Source organism: Rhinolophus hipposideros, assembly GCF_964194185.1.
Source record: "Rhinolophus hipposideros genome assembly, chromosome: 14".
Classification (NCBI taxonomy): Eukaryota; Metazoa; Chordata; class Mammalia; order Chiroptera; family Rhinolophidae; genus Rhinolophus; species Rhinolophus hipposideros.
The window spans coordinates 27,399,711-27,415,462 of record NC_138060.1 but is presented as its reverse complement, the minus strand read 5'-3'; the positions used below and the strand labels follow the sequence as shown (position 1 = coordinate 27,415,462).

Below are 15,752 nucleotides of genomic sequence, written 5' to 3'. Positions count from 1 at the left end.
AGGTTAGCTCTACAAGGTGGGTCTTTGGGTGTGTATGTCCCTATCCCTAGTACTGAGAACAGTGCTTGACGCATAGTGGGTGCTCAGTAAACATGTGTTAAGTGATTGAATCTTTCTTGCCTATGTTACTTTCTTTTGAACCAACCAGAATTGTCTGGTTTTCCATATTGTACAGTTGGCAAAGCTCTTGTGTTAGACTCTGTGTGAGTTTCCTGTTCAGCTGTGGAAAAATTCCATGTCACAAAGCATCGTCTATCAAGACAAGCAGATGCCAGATCTGCCCATAAATATGCTGTAGGAACTGAGTTCCAGCCAGAGATAAAGCACATCTCCCCTTGCCAAGGGCCCCAAGACTCCTGTTTTCAGTGAAGGCCTGTTGGTGTCCTCAGGGAGAAGGTGGGCAGTGCTCTAAGCGGGGCATTTAACCTGGGAAAGAGGCAGGGCAGGGACTCAAACAGCTTCAGAGAACTTTCTGAATGAGTAAGAGAAGTCACCCTTGCCATGACATCTGTTTTAATCCTGACTGATGCGCTTAGGGACTCTGGGAAGAGGTGTGCTCTGACAGTAGGAGACCCTCGTGGGGTCAGGGGCAGGACATCTGCAGGGTCAGCAGCCACTGCCTTCAGTGATTCTACAATCAGTGATTCAGGTCTGCTCTGCAGGGGTCAGGCCCTGTGCTGGCCCTGGGGGTCTAGCCCTGAATCAGGCGTCGTCTCTATTCTGAAAGGCCTCTGAGTCAGGAAGTGGGAGAAATCGGGGATGTTAGCAGAGGGCTCCCTGTGTGCTAGCCCCCAAGGCGAGATTACTCACAGGCCCTGCCCTTCAGAAACAACCCCTCTTTCAAGCAGTCAGTCCCAGGTGTCTGGTTTTCGTTGATCAGTAGCATTTCAAAATTAGAGTTGTTCATATTTTTATTACGCCTAGGACAAAGATAGTTGTTGTTTTGTAATTAAATCTATCATCTATTTATTACTGTCTTCATTTTATAAAAGAAAGAGCTTTTCTTTCTGTAGTTTTATTGATATGATTGACATGCAGCATAAGTTCAAGGTATCCAGCATAATGACTTGACTCACATATATTGTGAGATGATTACCACAGTAAGTTTAGTTAATATCCATCATCTCATACAAATACAGAAAAAAAGAAGGTATTTGTTTCCTTTTGATGAGAACTCTTAGAATCTGCTCTCTATTTAATGACTGTCAACTACATAGGACAGCAGAGTTAACTATAATCACTGTGCTGTATATTCCATCCCCAGGACTTACTTATCGTAAAACTGGAAGTTTGTACCTTTTTGACCATCTTCATCCAATTCCCCCTTCTCCTACCCCAAAGGGCATTTTAATTCTAGAAATAGCGGGAATGATAACATCCTAGAATAAATTAGCTTTATGAAAATTGGCTTCTGAAAAGCTCACTGTTGTGTTTTATTTTTCTCACTTCACCGTGCACTGGTGAAACTGCTTCGTGGACCACCATGGAATCCAGGACGGCGTTGGGCGGTGACTGCTTTGAGTACCGCCTGCGAATGCATGAGTCACATGATGCCCCGTGAGAGCAGCCTCCATGTTGTGTCTTGTAGATTGTGACAGACCAGCAGACAGGACAGAAGATCCAGATAGTCACCGCAGTGGACGCCTCCGGCTCCCCCAAGCAGCAGTTCATCCTGACCAGCCCAGATGGAGCTGGAACTGGGAAGGTGATCCTGGCTTCCCCGGAGACATCCAGCGCCAAACAGCTCATATTCACCACCTCGGACAACCTTGTCCCCGGCAGGATCCAGGTAAGGCCTACTGACAGGTGTTATGTCAGCACTTGTGCTACTGGACTTGTTCCTGACTCTAACCTCTGTTTCGGAGGTCAAATCCATCTCCAGAAAGTCCTTTGGGGACTGGCAGACATGGCAGGTTGCTGCTTTGGCTAAAGTAAAAAATCAACAAATGAATGGCAAGACCCACAAGGCAGCCAACGATAATGCTTAGGTGGGATGGTAGTTGAACTGGGAAAAATCAGTGGCCCGTAGGAGACTGGCATGAGCAAGGTGGCACTGAGGCCACTGAACTAAGGCCACACACGGTGGCAGCCCTTGGCCCAGGATATTTTAGGGATGCGACCTAGGGCTGACCACAGTCAGACAAGGTCTGACTTGTTCCTAACTCTTAGCTCAGCCTTGTCCAGGTGGTCAGGCCGGGTCCAGCTCGTCGCTGTGTCCTTCCATGCTCCTGTGAACTGCTGCTTCGGCCCCTCAGTTCTCATCTCTGTCTGTGCCCTGCTTCTTCCAACCCTGGCAGGGCGGGATGGGCTCAGGAAGGAGAAGAGCAAAGGCTTAAGGAAAGCAGGGCTGTTGGGAAGCACTAAATTTCCAAGCCCGGCACTGGAAGAAACAGAGACTGGAGGGCAGTGTCTCATGGTTGCCAAACATGGAACATGTTTAGTCAGGATCAAGTTGGAATCCATGTTTTTATTTTTTTATTTTTAAGTTTGTGATGAAATGTATCAAAATTGAACCATCTTAATCATTTTTAGGTGTATAGTTCAGTGGCAGTAAGTACATTCACGTTGTTGTGTAACCATCACCACTGTCCATCTCCAGAACCCTTTTTATCTTCCCAAACTGAAATTCTGTACCCATTAAACACCAACTCCCCATTCCCTCCTCCACCAGCCCCTGGCAACCACCATCCTACTTTCTGTCTAACTACTCTAGGGACCTCATTTAAGTGAAATCCTACAATATTTGTCCTTTTGTGAGTGGCTTATATCACTTAGCATAATGTTTTCAAGGTTCATCTATGTTGTAGCAGGTATCAGAATTTCTTTTTTTAAGACTAAATATTCCATTATGCTTATCCATTAATTAAATAAGTAGGTCTCTCAAACCACACTTTGTTTATCCATTCATCTGTTGATGGACACTTGAGTTGCTTCTACCTTTTGGCTACTGCAAATAACGCTGCTAAGAATCCATGTGTTTTGGGGCAGACTTTTCGCTATGGAGAAAATTAAGGACATGATTTTTTTTCTTCTCCTGATAGAGTTGGATTCAGAACACCAGAACTATACTTTTGAGCTATTTCATGGTGCAGTTAATAAATATTGCCTCATCCTTCCTTTCCCAGAGTACATTCCAATCATCTGAAATCCGAATTCTTGCCTGCTTATTTAGACTACTCCTTGTTTGTGAAAGGATGGCTATTGATTTGGTTGCATGTTTTACAAGAAGTCATTCTACATGATTTCTGTATATATTCCCACCATACGTAAATCATTGTAAGGCTTATATTCGGTACATTAGCATAAGTTACAGTATTCTTCTGGATGAGTAGCACTGTTTGTCATCTAGAAAGTCACCTATAAATGAAGGAGAAATAATAGGTTTTGGAGATCACCTATTCTAGTCCTTCCACTCTAAGCTGCCTTAGTGAGAGACCTATTTATTTAATTAATAGAGTTTGATTGTTTCTCTGACAAATGTACCTCTCTGCATACTTTCAAGCTGTTTCATGGGTACAGAGAGGCAGCCAGAAAGACTTCAGTATCTTTATGTTGGGGGCTCTGTGTGATTCCCCACATGGCCCCCAATCCTGGGTGGTTGTGGTAGCCAGGTAGAACAGATCAGTAAAAACCAGTACCTGACCCTGGAGAGCCCCCAACCCCTACTCCCATTGAAGGGGTGCAGTCCAGAAAAGCAAGGCCATTCCGGTTGTCAGGTGGAATTTTCCCAGTTCTGCTCAGAGTTCTCCTGCTTAGAAACCCAAGATTAAGAATTTACAGTTAAACATTACTTTGCTTAGCAGTCTGATTTTTTTTTTTTTTTCACATCAGCAGTCTGATTTTTAATCTGTACCCTGCTTGTTTCCTGATTCTTCTTAGATCGTCACGGACTCTGCTTCTGTGGAGCGTTTGCTGGGGAAGGCCGACGTCCAACGGCCCCAGGTGGTAGAGTACTGTGTGGTCTGTGGCGACAAAGCCTCCGGTAAGTAACCCCAGGTTATGCTGGGTGTGCATCGTGGACCAACATTATGAACCAGATTGGGGAGAAGGGTAATGGAGAGAAAACATTTTCTGTAGGTTTGTAGGTTTCAAACCATGAGCTCCACTTTTCTTATTGGGGTAATGATACATATAAGCAGAACAGTTTGTCAGATTATTAGAATCAAAAGGAAAAGTCAAGAACTATTTCTTTGATTTGTAAATCTTGGTTGAGTGTTGAATATGTATTGCTACTAAGAAAGTAATCACTAATCTAGTCAGTGTTGCCACAATGCTTTGCCATTTCACAAAATGTGTTATTTATTCCCCCTTCATCCTGTTAACTGTCTCTGTCATTCCCTCACTGTAACCCAATGTGATAAATGGCTGAAGTGGAGGAAGAGGGAGCTTGTGATTCTGGCTGGAGTCCCAGGGTCAGGAAAGGTCCCCAGAGGCAGTTACTCTGTGAGATTTGGAGGTTGAATGTGTGCATGTTGGGGAAAGCAAAAGGGCATTCCAGCTGGTGAGGCCAGGGCCCAGAGAGTTTAATGTCCACTCCCCGGTGTCTTGAGGGCAGAGACCCAGGCTTCTGTGGTTAGCGTGTGGGCACCAGGAGGCTGGAGGAGATGCCTGGCCCAACAGTCCAGCCTTGGCCTGCTCACACTGGGAGCTGTAGGAGACAGTGAGGCAGGCCGGGAGGAGTGGAGAAATAGTTACTGCGTTTGTAGTTCCAGCGATGCGCAGGGCATGGGCCTGAGTTCTGTGGTGGCTGCTTGGTGCCACTTTATTCTGGGGTCACAAAATTCACACGAACTTTGGATACTTTGTGGTCCTGTTTGGTTTTTGTTTTTGTTTTTTTAAAGGAGGCTAGACCAAGCCTCTTAGGAAGTACTTTGTGAACTAAGAAGGGTGAACTGAGGTGGAGGGCTCTTTTTAGTGTCATTGGTAATTAGAAGTTAAGAGACACCACAGTAACCAAGATTAGGAAAGAAAGAACTGTGTTTAATAATGTATTTCTAGGACTGTGTTTCCGAAAGGGCCTGTCTAGCTAACCCAGCTAAGCCACATGACAACCTTCCTTCACTGTGGCCCATGCAGCCACAGTGCCCATGCTGCTTCCCATCATCATTCCACTTCCCCCAGGGGAGGTGAGGGGGGCCAGCACATGATTCACACGGAGAATAAATGCGGGGAGACCCTGTGTGCCCAAACTGCTCATGCATGCGTTTGCTACCTGCTGCTCTTGGCAGGGCAGGGGAGCTGAGTAGCCTCAAAAGCCTAGGTCTTGAAAACCAGGACCAGATGCGTGCTGAGGACAGCACAGTTCGGCCATCCCTGTGAGCTTGTACTGTATGGCAAGTGTATGGCACGTCCTCCGTGTCCTAAAAGCACTCAGGTCACGCCATTTACCAGCTGTCACGTAACCTATCTGAGCTTAAGTTTTTCCATCATGACCTCACTAAAGAGTGTAGAGAAATGACGTGAAAGACCTGGGCACCATACCCTATGGGTTGTCCACACATGGAGCCGCAACTGACACTGCACACCAGTCGCTTTGATAGTCTTGCCTTAAAGACAGACCTGTGACAGGTCACCTCTTCTCTCGGTAAACCACTTCTTGTACTCTTTATCCTTGCAGGCCGTCACTATGGGGCTGTCAGTTGTGAAGGTTGCAAAGGTTTCTTCAAAAGGAGCGTAAGGAAAAATTTGACCTACAGCTGCCGGAGCAACCAAGACTGTATCATCAATAAGCACCACCGGAACCGCTGTCAGTTTTGCCGGCTGAAAAAATGCTTAGAGATGGGCATGAAAATGGAATGTGAGTAACGGTATTAAAGAAACCACGTGAGTTAACAGGGAGGGAGGAAGTGAGCAAGTACAAGTCTATTAAGAAAGGTTGCTGTACCTGACTTTAAAATACTAAGGAAAAGTGTCCATTCTGGCTTCATTTTGGTTTACCTTCTCGATCAGCTAGGTTCTTCAGTGCCGACATTGCTTGGGTTGGTCGTTTCTCATGGTGTGTATGTTACTACGCCTCCAGATAAGTCAAGAAGCAGCACTGTGGAGTGGGGTGAACACAGGTTTTGGAGTAAAGCTTATACCAGACCAAGCTCCAGGTTTGCCACTTAGGAGCCGTGAGGCCTTGGGAAGATATGCAGGCTCTCCCAGCCACAGGGTCTTCCTCTGAAATAGAACCCTTTACCTTATGTATTGGATTTGGGGCTCAGTCTTCATTTTCTTCAGTTGTTTCTGGCATGTATACCTGTTCTGTATACCAGATTGTTGAAGGGAGTGGTTGCTAGGGTGATAGAAAATGCAGACTTGAGTTGGGCATCAGAATTGTTCCTCTGCAATGTGGCATTGGACAAGCTCTCTGTTAGGGACCCCCTTGAAGATGGGTGTTTCTTATCCTGGAGAGAGTCCGTTTCGTCAGCAGGTAAGAAGTGAAAACCCAGAGGGCCCCGTGTGGGCCCCACAAGGCTGTGCCAAGGCCGAGCTGCCATTCTTCACAGGCAGCGCCCACCATCTTGAGCTCCTTTTCCTGCCTTTGGATTTAACGTAGCATTGTTTGGCTTTGAACCTTTCTTTCCTTTGGCTGAAAAGTCCACTGTGAAAATTGAGTTAGACTTTGTAAGGAAGACCCCTTACTTTAAACCGTGAAGGATATGGTTTTTATTGATTAAAATCTTTCCTCTAAACATGACTATTTATGTTGTGATTTAAGCTGTGCAGAGTGAACGAAAGCCCTTTGATGTGCAACGGGAGAAACCAAGCAATTGTGCTGCGTCAACTGAGAAAATCTATATCCGGAAGGACCTGAGAAGTCCTCTGATAGCCACTCCCACGTTTGTGGCAGATAAAGATGGAACAAGGTCAGTCCCTGTTTTGACAGAGCAGCACTGCCATCAGCCTTCGTAGATGATCAGAGGAGGCACTGATGTTTCTGGGAAAGGGGCTTGTATCGCCTGCCTGCCACAGCCAGAGCCTTGTCCTGCCTCATCCCGCTTTTTGGAGCGGTTCCAGTCAAACCTCTGGACAGGACTGAGGATGGCTAGTTTAAGATGGGGTCAGAATTTTTCCTGTCTCGGGCTTGGATTATGTCCTATAGTTTGGGCATTATTCTTACAGGAAAACAGTTCTGTAATTCAAGAATGGAGCTTTTTTGCAGTATAGACAAAAGGCCTAAGTCCCAGGTGTGGTCCCAGATAGTACCACAAGTAACTTATATGTTCTTTTAAATGTAATATATTGAACTTAATTTAAAAGGAACAGAGAGAGGGAAAACAAATCCAAATGTGTAACAGGGAACTAAAGTTGACAATGCCTTGGTGATACTCTGAAGATCAAGTCCGCATGGAAGCCCTGAGGATGTTGTCTGTGTGTCATCCTGTCTCCGGCTGTAGACATGGCTGTGTGCACATCTCATTGCAGAGAGATGGGGGTGTCCAGTCATTTGGTGGCTGCATCTAGTTAGTTTTCTTTTACTCAGACAGTTCTGCAGACGTGACAGGGACAGAGAAACATAGCATGACTATACTGTACATTAAATGTTGGAAGCTACTCTGGTTTCTTTATGTCTTAAATAGACAAACAGGTCTTCTTGATCCAGGGATGCTTGTGAACATCCAGCAGCCTTTGATACGTGAAGATGGTACAGTTCTGCTGGCCACAGATTCCAAGGTGATGTTATGTCTTCTCCTCGACCTTTCTGTTGCAGTGCAGACTGCTTCTCTAAATGTGTGCACCCACCTTCTTGTTGGCCTTCAGAGACCACGTTGAAAGCATGGCCTTCTTCTGATTCAGACCCCTATGATTTGTTTTAGGGATGCTGATGGCTTTTCAGAAACTCAGTCAGGACTGCCTGGCCAGTCGTTATCACGGGGTATAGCGTTCAATTTGGTAAAAGTCCTATGGTTCTCTTCTCTGTAAGGTTTTCCTCCCACCCCTCCCGCCACCCCCATACACACATTGGCAAACTATGGCATGCTGAGAAAATAGCTACTTATCCTAGGATGGCATTTTGCAGAAGCCTCTAGTTCCTTTGTATTAGATGATCTGCAGGAGGAAGTTCAGCCAGGATTCTAACAATTCTAAAACTACTAAAGCAAATCAGCCATAGGGAATTTAACTTGTTGTGAACAGAGAGATTTGTCAATCCAAGAGAGACAACTGGCTAACTTCTTGAAGGTAACTACGGAGGAGGGTTTTATCCATGGCCATTGCTTTCTAATTGTTCCTGATGTAACCCAAATAATGATAAAGTAGCAGCCCGCCACGGCTGAGGTCTGATTTTCTTCTCTAAAATGAGTGACTTGGTAATAGCACTGGCCTTGCTGCTGCCGTTAGAATCAGAGCTGGGCCTTCAGGCTTCCTTCCTGAAGGAATGTTCATGTGCACATTGGTGCGCATGCTCAGTGCATTAGGGAGCACCCTCTTTTAGGAAAGAACAGGCAAAAATGAGAGCCACTGGCTGCAATGGAGAGCTGCCCTTCACCTGGTGATTCTCAGGTTAGGCTTGGAGGTTCCCATTTTTGGACAGCGATGATGTGCGTGACCTGAACACCACACCTGGCTTGCTGCTGTCACCCAGAGACATTCGGGACCGTGACTGACCGGGGAGTGGGGTGGAGAGAAACTAAGACTGAAAGGAAGACATGGACAACCTTGATTACCGAGGGATCTTGATTAGCGAGGGATCAAGGAGTGTTCTGCTGTGCCTTTTTATTTTATTTTTATTTCATTTTTTTTATAGATTTTATTGGGGAAGGGGAACAAGACTTTATTGGGGGAACAGTGTGTACTTCCAGGAGTTTTATTCCAAGTCAAGTTGTTGTCCTTTCAATCTTAGTTGTGGAGGGCACAGCTCAGCTCCAGGTCCAGTTGCCATTTTCTAGTTGCAGGGGGTGGAGCCCACCATCCCTTGCGGGACTCGAGGAATCGAACTGGCAACCTTGTGGTTGAGAGCCCACTGGCCCATGTGAGAATCGAAGCAGCAGCCTTCGGAGTTAGGAGCACGAGCTCTAACCGCCTGAGCCACCGGGCCTGCCCTGCTGTGCCTTTTTATTGACAACATGCCTTTGAATGGCTATACCCCATTTTATTTATCCATTCATCAGCTGGTGAACATTTGGGTTGTTTGTATTTTTTGTCTGTTATGAATAGTGCTATTGTGAACACTTGTGCACAAGTTTGTTTTTTTTTTTTTTTTATGGACATGTTTTCAGTGGAATTGCTGGTAACTCTGTATTTAAACTTTTGAAGAATTGCCAGACTGTTTTCCCTATGGGTTGCACCATTTTACATTCCCACCAGCTGTTTATGAGGATTCCAGTTTCTCCACATCCTCTCCAACACTTGTTGTTGTCTGTCGTTTTAATCCTAGTCATTTCGGTGGGTGTGAGGTGGTTTGGATTTGCATTTCCAGGGATATTGAGCATCTTTTCATGTGCTTTTGGGCTATGTTTAATCTTCGTTGAAGAAATGTCTACTTAAATCTTTTGCTCATTTTTAACTGTATTTTATTATTGTATTTTATTATTGTATTTATTATTGTATTATTGTATTTGTATTTTATTATTGAGTTGTAAGAGTTTTTTAAACATTCTGGCAACTAAACCATTATCAGATGTAGAATTTGCAAATATTTCCTTTATTCTGTGGGGTGTCTTGCTTGAGGGGGTGTCTTTTTACTTTCTTCATAATGTCTTTTGAAGCACAAAAGTTTAAATTTTGGTGATGTCTAATTTATATCTTTTTGTTTGGGCATTTTATCACATGTGTAGATTTGTGTAACTACTACCACCATCAAGGTGCAGAACTAGTCCATCACCAAAAAGATATTCCTTGTAGTCATACCCTCCATAGGAGCTGATTTTAAACCAACATTATACCTCCATTGGCCTGAGGGTCATGTGTGTGTTTTCTTTTAATGTTATTTTTTGTTTAATAGGCTGAAACAAGCCAGGGAGCTCTGGGCACACTGGCAAATGTAGTAACCTCGCTTGCCAATCTCAGTGAGTCTCTTAACAATGGTGACTCTTCGGAAATGCAACCGGAGGACCAGTCTGCAAGTGAGATTACTCGGTACGAACACAGGAGGGAGGGTGGAGGCTCCTCTCCTGACATGCGCACTCAGTCACTGTGGGGGAGGAGGGTGGCAGCATTTTGACACCCACCCGGTATTTAATCAAGGATTGTAAAACTGTCACAGTGCCCCTGTTTGTCTATCTGCTTTCAAATTTTAACTGTGGGAATGTAGGTTCATACCATGTTTCCTTTGTATTATTTTACTATAAGACTGGGTCTTATATTAATTTTTGCTCCAAAAGATGCATTAGAGCTAATGGTCCGGCTAGGTCTTATTTTGGGGGAAACATGGTATATACAGAGGGTGCCAAAAAAATGTATACACATTTTAAGAAAGGAAAAAATCTGTATTAAAATTGTAATACTCAATATATGCTGATAACAAAAGATAAATACAAGTCATGTGTATTCATTTTTTTTGGCACCCCCGGTATATATGAATGATATAAAACAATCAAATCTGCTTTTCATTCCAAATAATGACAAAGGACATTGAGTAACAGTAGTAGCAGGAGAAAACCCTTCAGAGGACACGTTACTTGTATCAGTCACTGTTTATTGTTCCTGAATATTACTATTAATAGTTCGTCCCCTTTCCCAATTCTGCTTTAGCCTATTTTTCTCATGTATGTTTTTCCCAAGTAGTGAGTAGTGAGTCTAGAGCTTAAATTCATCAAAGTTGGTAGATTAGATGACAAAGTTGGTAGATTAGATGACAGATAAGTTGGTAGATTAGATGACAGATAGCGTTAGCTGGTCCCAGAAGTCTGCAAGTGGCCGCTGAGGGGTTTTCTTCTTGTAACCTGGCTCTTGTGTTTGCTCCTTTTATGTGGGACTGGGCAGGTGCGGGGCTGGTCCTCACATTCCCTTGCGGTCTGAGAGCAAAGTCAAGTCTGGATCCAGTGGGAAGAGGAGGGACTTGAGTTAGGTAGAGTTCTCGTTCAACCATTTATTGTGTGGGTGGTTTGGAAAACTTATTTAACTTCTGTAAGCCTCAGCTTTCGCATCTCTAAAACACAGAGAACTCTACTTTGGAGAGTAGTTGTAAAAAAATAGAAATTACATTTGAAAATGAATAATATATGGCTTGGTGCCCAAGATGAAGTACAGATAATATATAGGAGCTTTCATTTTTATCCCTTCTCTTAGCAGGTAGAATATAATTATCTTTACCCAGTGCATTGGTTTTCTAAATTATGTCTCAGCTAGAGTTCCTTTCTCCCTAAAAGCTGTGGACTCACAATACTTGCTTCATTGTCACTCACAGGGCATTTGATACCTTAGCTAAAGCACTTAATACCACAGACAGCTCCTCGCCTCCAAGCCTGGCAGACAGCATCGACACCAGTGGAGGAGGGAGCATCCATGTCATCAGCAGAGATCAGTCCACACCCATCATTGAGGTTGAAGGTCCCCTCCTTTCAGACACTCACGTCACATTTAAGGTGAGTTGTTCAACTTAACCACATGCCCCCAGCCTCCCAGCCTGCTGGGAGAGAGGCGCCCTACCAAAGCTCGTCTCCATTTAAAAATCAAACCTTGGAGTGAGCTCATTTTCATATTGTGGCATTTGGTCAGGATCTTATATTCTAGAACAGTTGTTTCCATTATGAAGCATTTTCACTCATCTTTTGCTCACAGTGCCATTTGGTTCTGAAAGTTACCTTGAAGCAGGCATAGCCTGTCATTGCCCAAAAAGGTTCCATGGTGCTGACCAGCGAGGGCTGAGTCCTCTGCCTTCTGCTTTCTGATGACGACCTGGTTCCAGCACAGGCTCAGCAGGCCCCTTTTTCTGCTCCAGCATAGACAGCTAGCCCTCATGCCCAGCCATTGGTCCTGCCTGCCCTCTAGAGCCATAGGCAGTACATCTCCTACATTCTTTTTTTTTTTTTTTTTTTTTTTTTTTTTTTTTTTTGGTTGTTGAGAGCCCACTGGCCTATGTGGGAATCGAACCGGCAGCCTTCGGTGTTAGGAGCATGGAGCTCCAACCGCCTGAGCCACCGGGCCGGCCCATCTCCTACATTCTTGAAGGGTACTGTGAGGTCTCATACATCTTCCCACCTCTCCTTCACTGGCCTCACTATAGGAACTTCCAGCTTCCCTGAAACACTCTTAGTCTCTTGGCCTCCAAACTGAGTCTTCCTGTCCCCCCAGCATTATTTACTAGAGAAATCTAGCCAGTCACTTAAGGAAGATTTGGTCACTGCTCATGGTTGCCCAAGGGTGCCAAGGACATAGGTCACCAGTAGGATTCAAGCTTCAAAGGCATAGAGCAGGGGTGTCCAAACTGTGGCCCACGATCCATTTTTTATTGGCCCGGAGCAAATTCCAACAATTATATTTAGAGATCTTAAATAAACCAGGTGAGGCAATACGTACTTCACCTCGAGTGAGTGGCCCGGCTGTTTGTGTATTTTACCGCATATGGCCCTTGGTGAAAAACGTTGAAAAAAGTTTGGACACCCCTGGCATAGAGCTTCTTCTACACAATGGAGTTCCTGGAGCCCAGCCCCACCATTCTGGTGGTAGGATATCATCCTCCTACCATCTGGGCTTCTGCTCAGCTCTCGCTCACTCATACTTTGAAGCCACCACCTACCAAATGTCTGTAGTCCATGAAGTTTGATCCCTAGTCCCCAATTTGATTTAGACTTTAACCTACAGCTCAAAATAGAATTGCCTTATAACAAATAACATTTCAGTTGTGGCAAGAGTTGAACAGTATGTGTTTATATGGGTAAGCTGGTGGAGATCCCCATCATTCCACATTCCAAGAGCCATCAACCTGTAGTTCACTGGGCAACAAGCCACAGGGAGCCGGTACCAGCACCCCGTGCAGAGGACACACACTTCATAGGATGGCTCCACACAGGAGTCTCAGCATCAGAGACAGTGACGCTGGCTGCCATGATGTTGAAACGCAACAGGGGTTCACATTAACAAACCAAGCCATCCCCTGACCCTCCATCACCTCCTGTGCTGTGTTCCTTCTCTTCTCTAGCTGACGATGCCCAGCCCCATGCCAGAGTACCTCAACGTGCACTACATTTGTGAGTCTGCATCCCGCCTGCTTTTCCTCTCCATGCACTGGGCCAGGTCAATCCCAGCTTTTCAGGCACTCGGGTAAGTGGCTTTTTTCTCTGCATAGCATTAGGCAAGGGCCTTCTCCTCTCTAGGAATGGCCTAGAAGTTCTCCGAGGGCCCTTCTAGTTTGTACCTGTGACCTGATTTTCCTCTGACCATGGTTGCCAGTGCTGCAGTGTCCCTCAAACCGTCATCAAGCTTTCTCCATGTGCAGAAGGTTTAGAGCTAGGAACAGGGGACAGAGTGAAATAGAGGCAAGAGTTGGCCTGAAATCTGGAGACAAGTAGGGGCATGCTGCATCAGGAGGTGTCTGAGATAAGGACACACATGGCTTGCAACACACTAGCCATGCTATCCTGAGTATAAATTACCCGAGGCAGGCCTGAAAGCTGACTTGGCTGGCCCCTTCCTCCCTGCTGCAGTCCAGCTCCTCCCTCACAACTGATTTGTAGGCCCTCCGTTTTCTTCTCGGGCAGATGTAGGGTGTGTCTCCTCCCTTCACACTGATCTCTTAGTCTCTATGATCCCTGCAGCCTCTTAAGACAGAGCCACGCCAGGACAGCTGCAGGTTTAGAAGGCTATAGGAAACGATAGTTAAGTCATACCTATTAAAATTTCTTGTTACTTAAGTTTAAAGAATGTTTTAAAAGAGATTAGACAGTATATCCTCAGAGAGATTTAGTTAAGAGATTCTTAGGCAGTGGTATTCCTGAGAACGATCCCAGGGCATCAGAGATCTTCAATACACACTTTCTGAATCCACTTGTTTGGGGCATGCTGGGGCTTGGAGAAATGCCAACATCCACCACACCCACCCTCACCTCTGTGTCCCCAGGCAGGACTGTAACACCAGCCTGGTGCGGGCCTGCTGGAACGAGCTCTTCACCCTCGGCCTGGCCCAGTGTGCACAGGTCATGAGTCTCTCCACTATCCTGGCAGCCATCGTCAACCACCTGCAAAACAGCATCCAGGAAGGTAGGGCTGGGAGTATGGGGGAGTGTGTCTTCATCTAGGCTGGCCCATCGCAGATTGGCCAGCTTCAGTGTCTCATAGCATCCATAGGCCAAGGGAAGTTTACTTCTAAGTAATAGGACTTTACCAGTCAGAACATGTAAATTTCTACCTGGTTGCCTTCTTTTCATATAATAAATATGAAAGGGGGAAATAAAATATAATTGAAAAAAGTTGCCAACCTCCTGATACACAGGCATTTAGTATGTTTTCAGAATAATCACAACTTAACGTTTTCATCTTCCTTAACAGATTAGCCTTTCAGGTGTAGTAATACCTCACAGGTCCTCACAACCCTAGAGAGACTATTATCTCAGGGTTACAGACGGGGAAACTGAGGTCCCTGGCTTGCCCCAAATGAAACAGCAAGTTGAAGATCTGGGGCACCAGCCTGGGTCATGCAGACCCCTGGTCCAGGACAGTTACCTCACGCAGCTCCTTGTGAATGAACAGGGGACTCTCCTGAGATCTGTAGCAAGCATCTAACATTTGGTGGTCAGATCCCAGCATGGGAGGACTAGGCGAGAGCCAGTGCCCTCTCCACATGCTCGGTGTCCACAGCACACTAAAGACACTGTCTAGACGGAGCATGCCCAGGGTTCGAGATTAACACGGTCTACACTTGCAGTCGAATTGGAATTCGACAGCACCTGTAATAGGGTTTTCCAGGTATTTCATATCTAGCATTGTGAATTACTTAGTTAAACCTTTGTTTTTGTAGTTATTCCTCTGGAATAGTGATAAAAAGTTGATATTTTTTAAAACGCTCTAACATTTTATTGAATTAAGTTGATTTGTTCACAAATAAACTTCAGTTTTATTTTTAATTGAATATAGTAATACTGACACCCCTTAGCAAAGTATATTGTCATGAGGATTAAATCAGATAACATAAAATTATTTTGACAACTAAAAAATGCCAAAATTTCAGGTTGACAAATAGATATTAAATGTCTGAAGAGACTTAGAAAACTTACTCATTGATGAGACCAGACATATGGGTCTTAAGCACAGAATAAAAGAAATTATCAATTTGTACCTACAGGCCAAAGGTGCTGCCTGGGGTGGGGCCAGGGAGAATCGTTGGTCCAGGGGTTCCTTATTGAGGCAGAATATATAACAGTGGAATTGAGGTACCTATTGTCACTTCACCTTTAACTGGAAAATTGAGCTCTTGACCACTGGTTTTTCTCATTAAAATGTGAAAAATGACTTTTTTCAACCTACTCCCTCAAAGAAATTCATGTTATTGTTCTTATCAGCCTTTCTCAGAGGATTTGTGATGTTGATTTCTAGATAAACTTTCTGGTGACCGGATAAAGCAAGTCATGGAGCACATCTGGAAGCTTCAGGAGTTCTGTAACAGTATGGCGAAGCTGGATATAGACGGCTATGAGTATGCATACCTTAAAGCTATAGTTCTCTTTAGCCCCGGTAAGATATGCGGTGATGACTCATGAGTTTCCCACTTGTGTCTGCTGATGTTTATGGACATGGACAGATTGTCATCAATGGTGTACAGAGAGCCCTGCCAGACTGTATGTGACTGAATGTCCTCATACGAGGTGTGCTTTGCTAGCTAGCAGAAATAC

At 44.9% G+C, this 15,752-nt stretch overlaps 1 protein-coding gene across 8 annotated transcripts in view; it reads left to right on the top strand.

Moving 5' to 3' along the window:
- The window catches only part of NR2C2 (nuclear receptor subfamily 2 group C member 2), a 72,151-nt gene that overhangs the window by 47,715 nt on the left and 8,684 nt on the right, over positions 1 to 15,752 (top strand). For 6 of the 8 annotated variants that reach the window (XM_081071663.1, XM_081071662.1, XM_081071664.1 and 3 more), the window contains 10 exons: positions 1,589 to 1,789; positions 3,880 to 3,982; positions 5,618 to 5,797; positions 6,704 to 6,851; positions 7,566 to 7,659; positions 9,929 to 10,062; positions 11,333 to 11,510; positions 13,067 to 13,188; positions 13,985 to 14,124; positions 15,457 to 15,594. In XM_081071663.1, the coding sequence (XP_080927789.1) occupies positions 1,589 to 1,789; positions 3,880 to 3,982; positions 5,618 to 5,797; positions 6,704 to 6,851; positions 7,566 to 7,659; positions 9,929 to 10,062; positions 11,333 to 11,510; positions 13,067 to 13,188; positions 13,985 to 14,124; positions 15,457 to 15,594 (1,438 nt within the window). The remainder of the gene's footprint in view (positions 1 to 1,588; positions 1,790 to 3,879; positions 3,983 to 5,617; positions 5,798 to 6,703; positions 6,852 to 7,565; positions 7,660 to 9,928; positions 10,063 to 11,332; positions 11,511 to 13,066; positions 13,189 to 13,984; positions 14,125 to 15,456; positions 15,595 to 15,752) is intronic. The other 2 variants (XR_013994836.1, XR_013994837.1) reach the window with 1 other exon arrangement.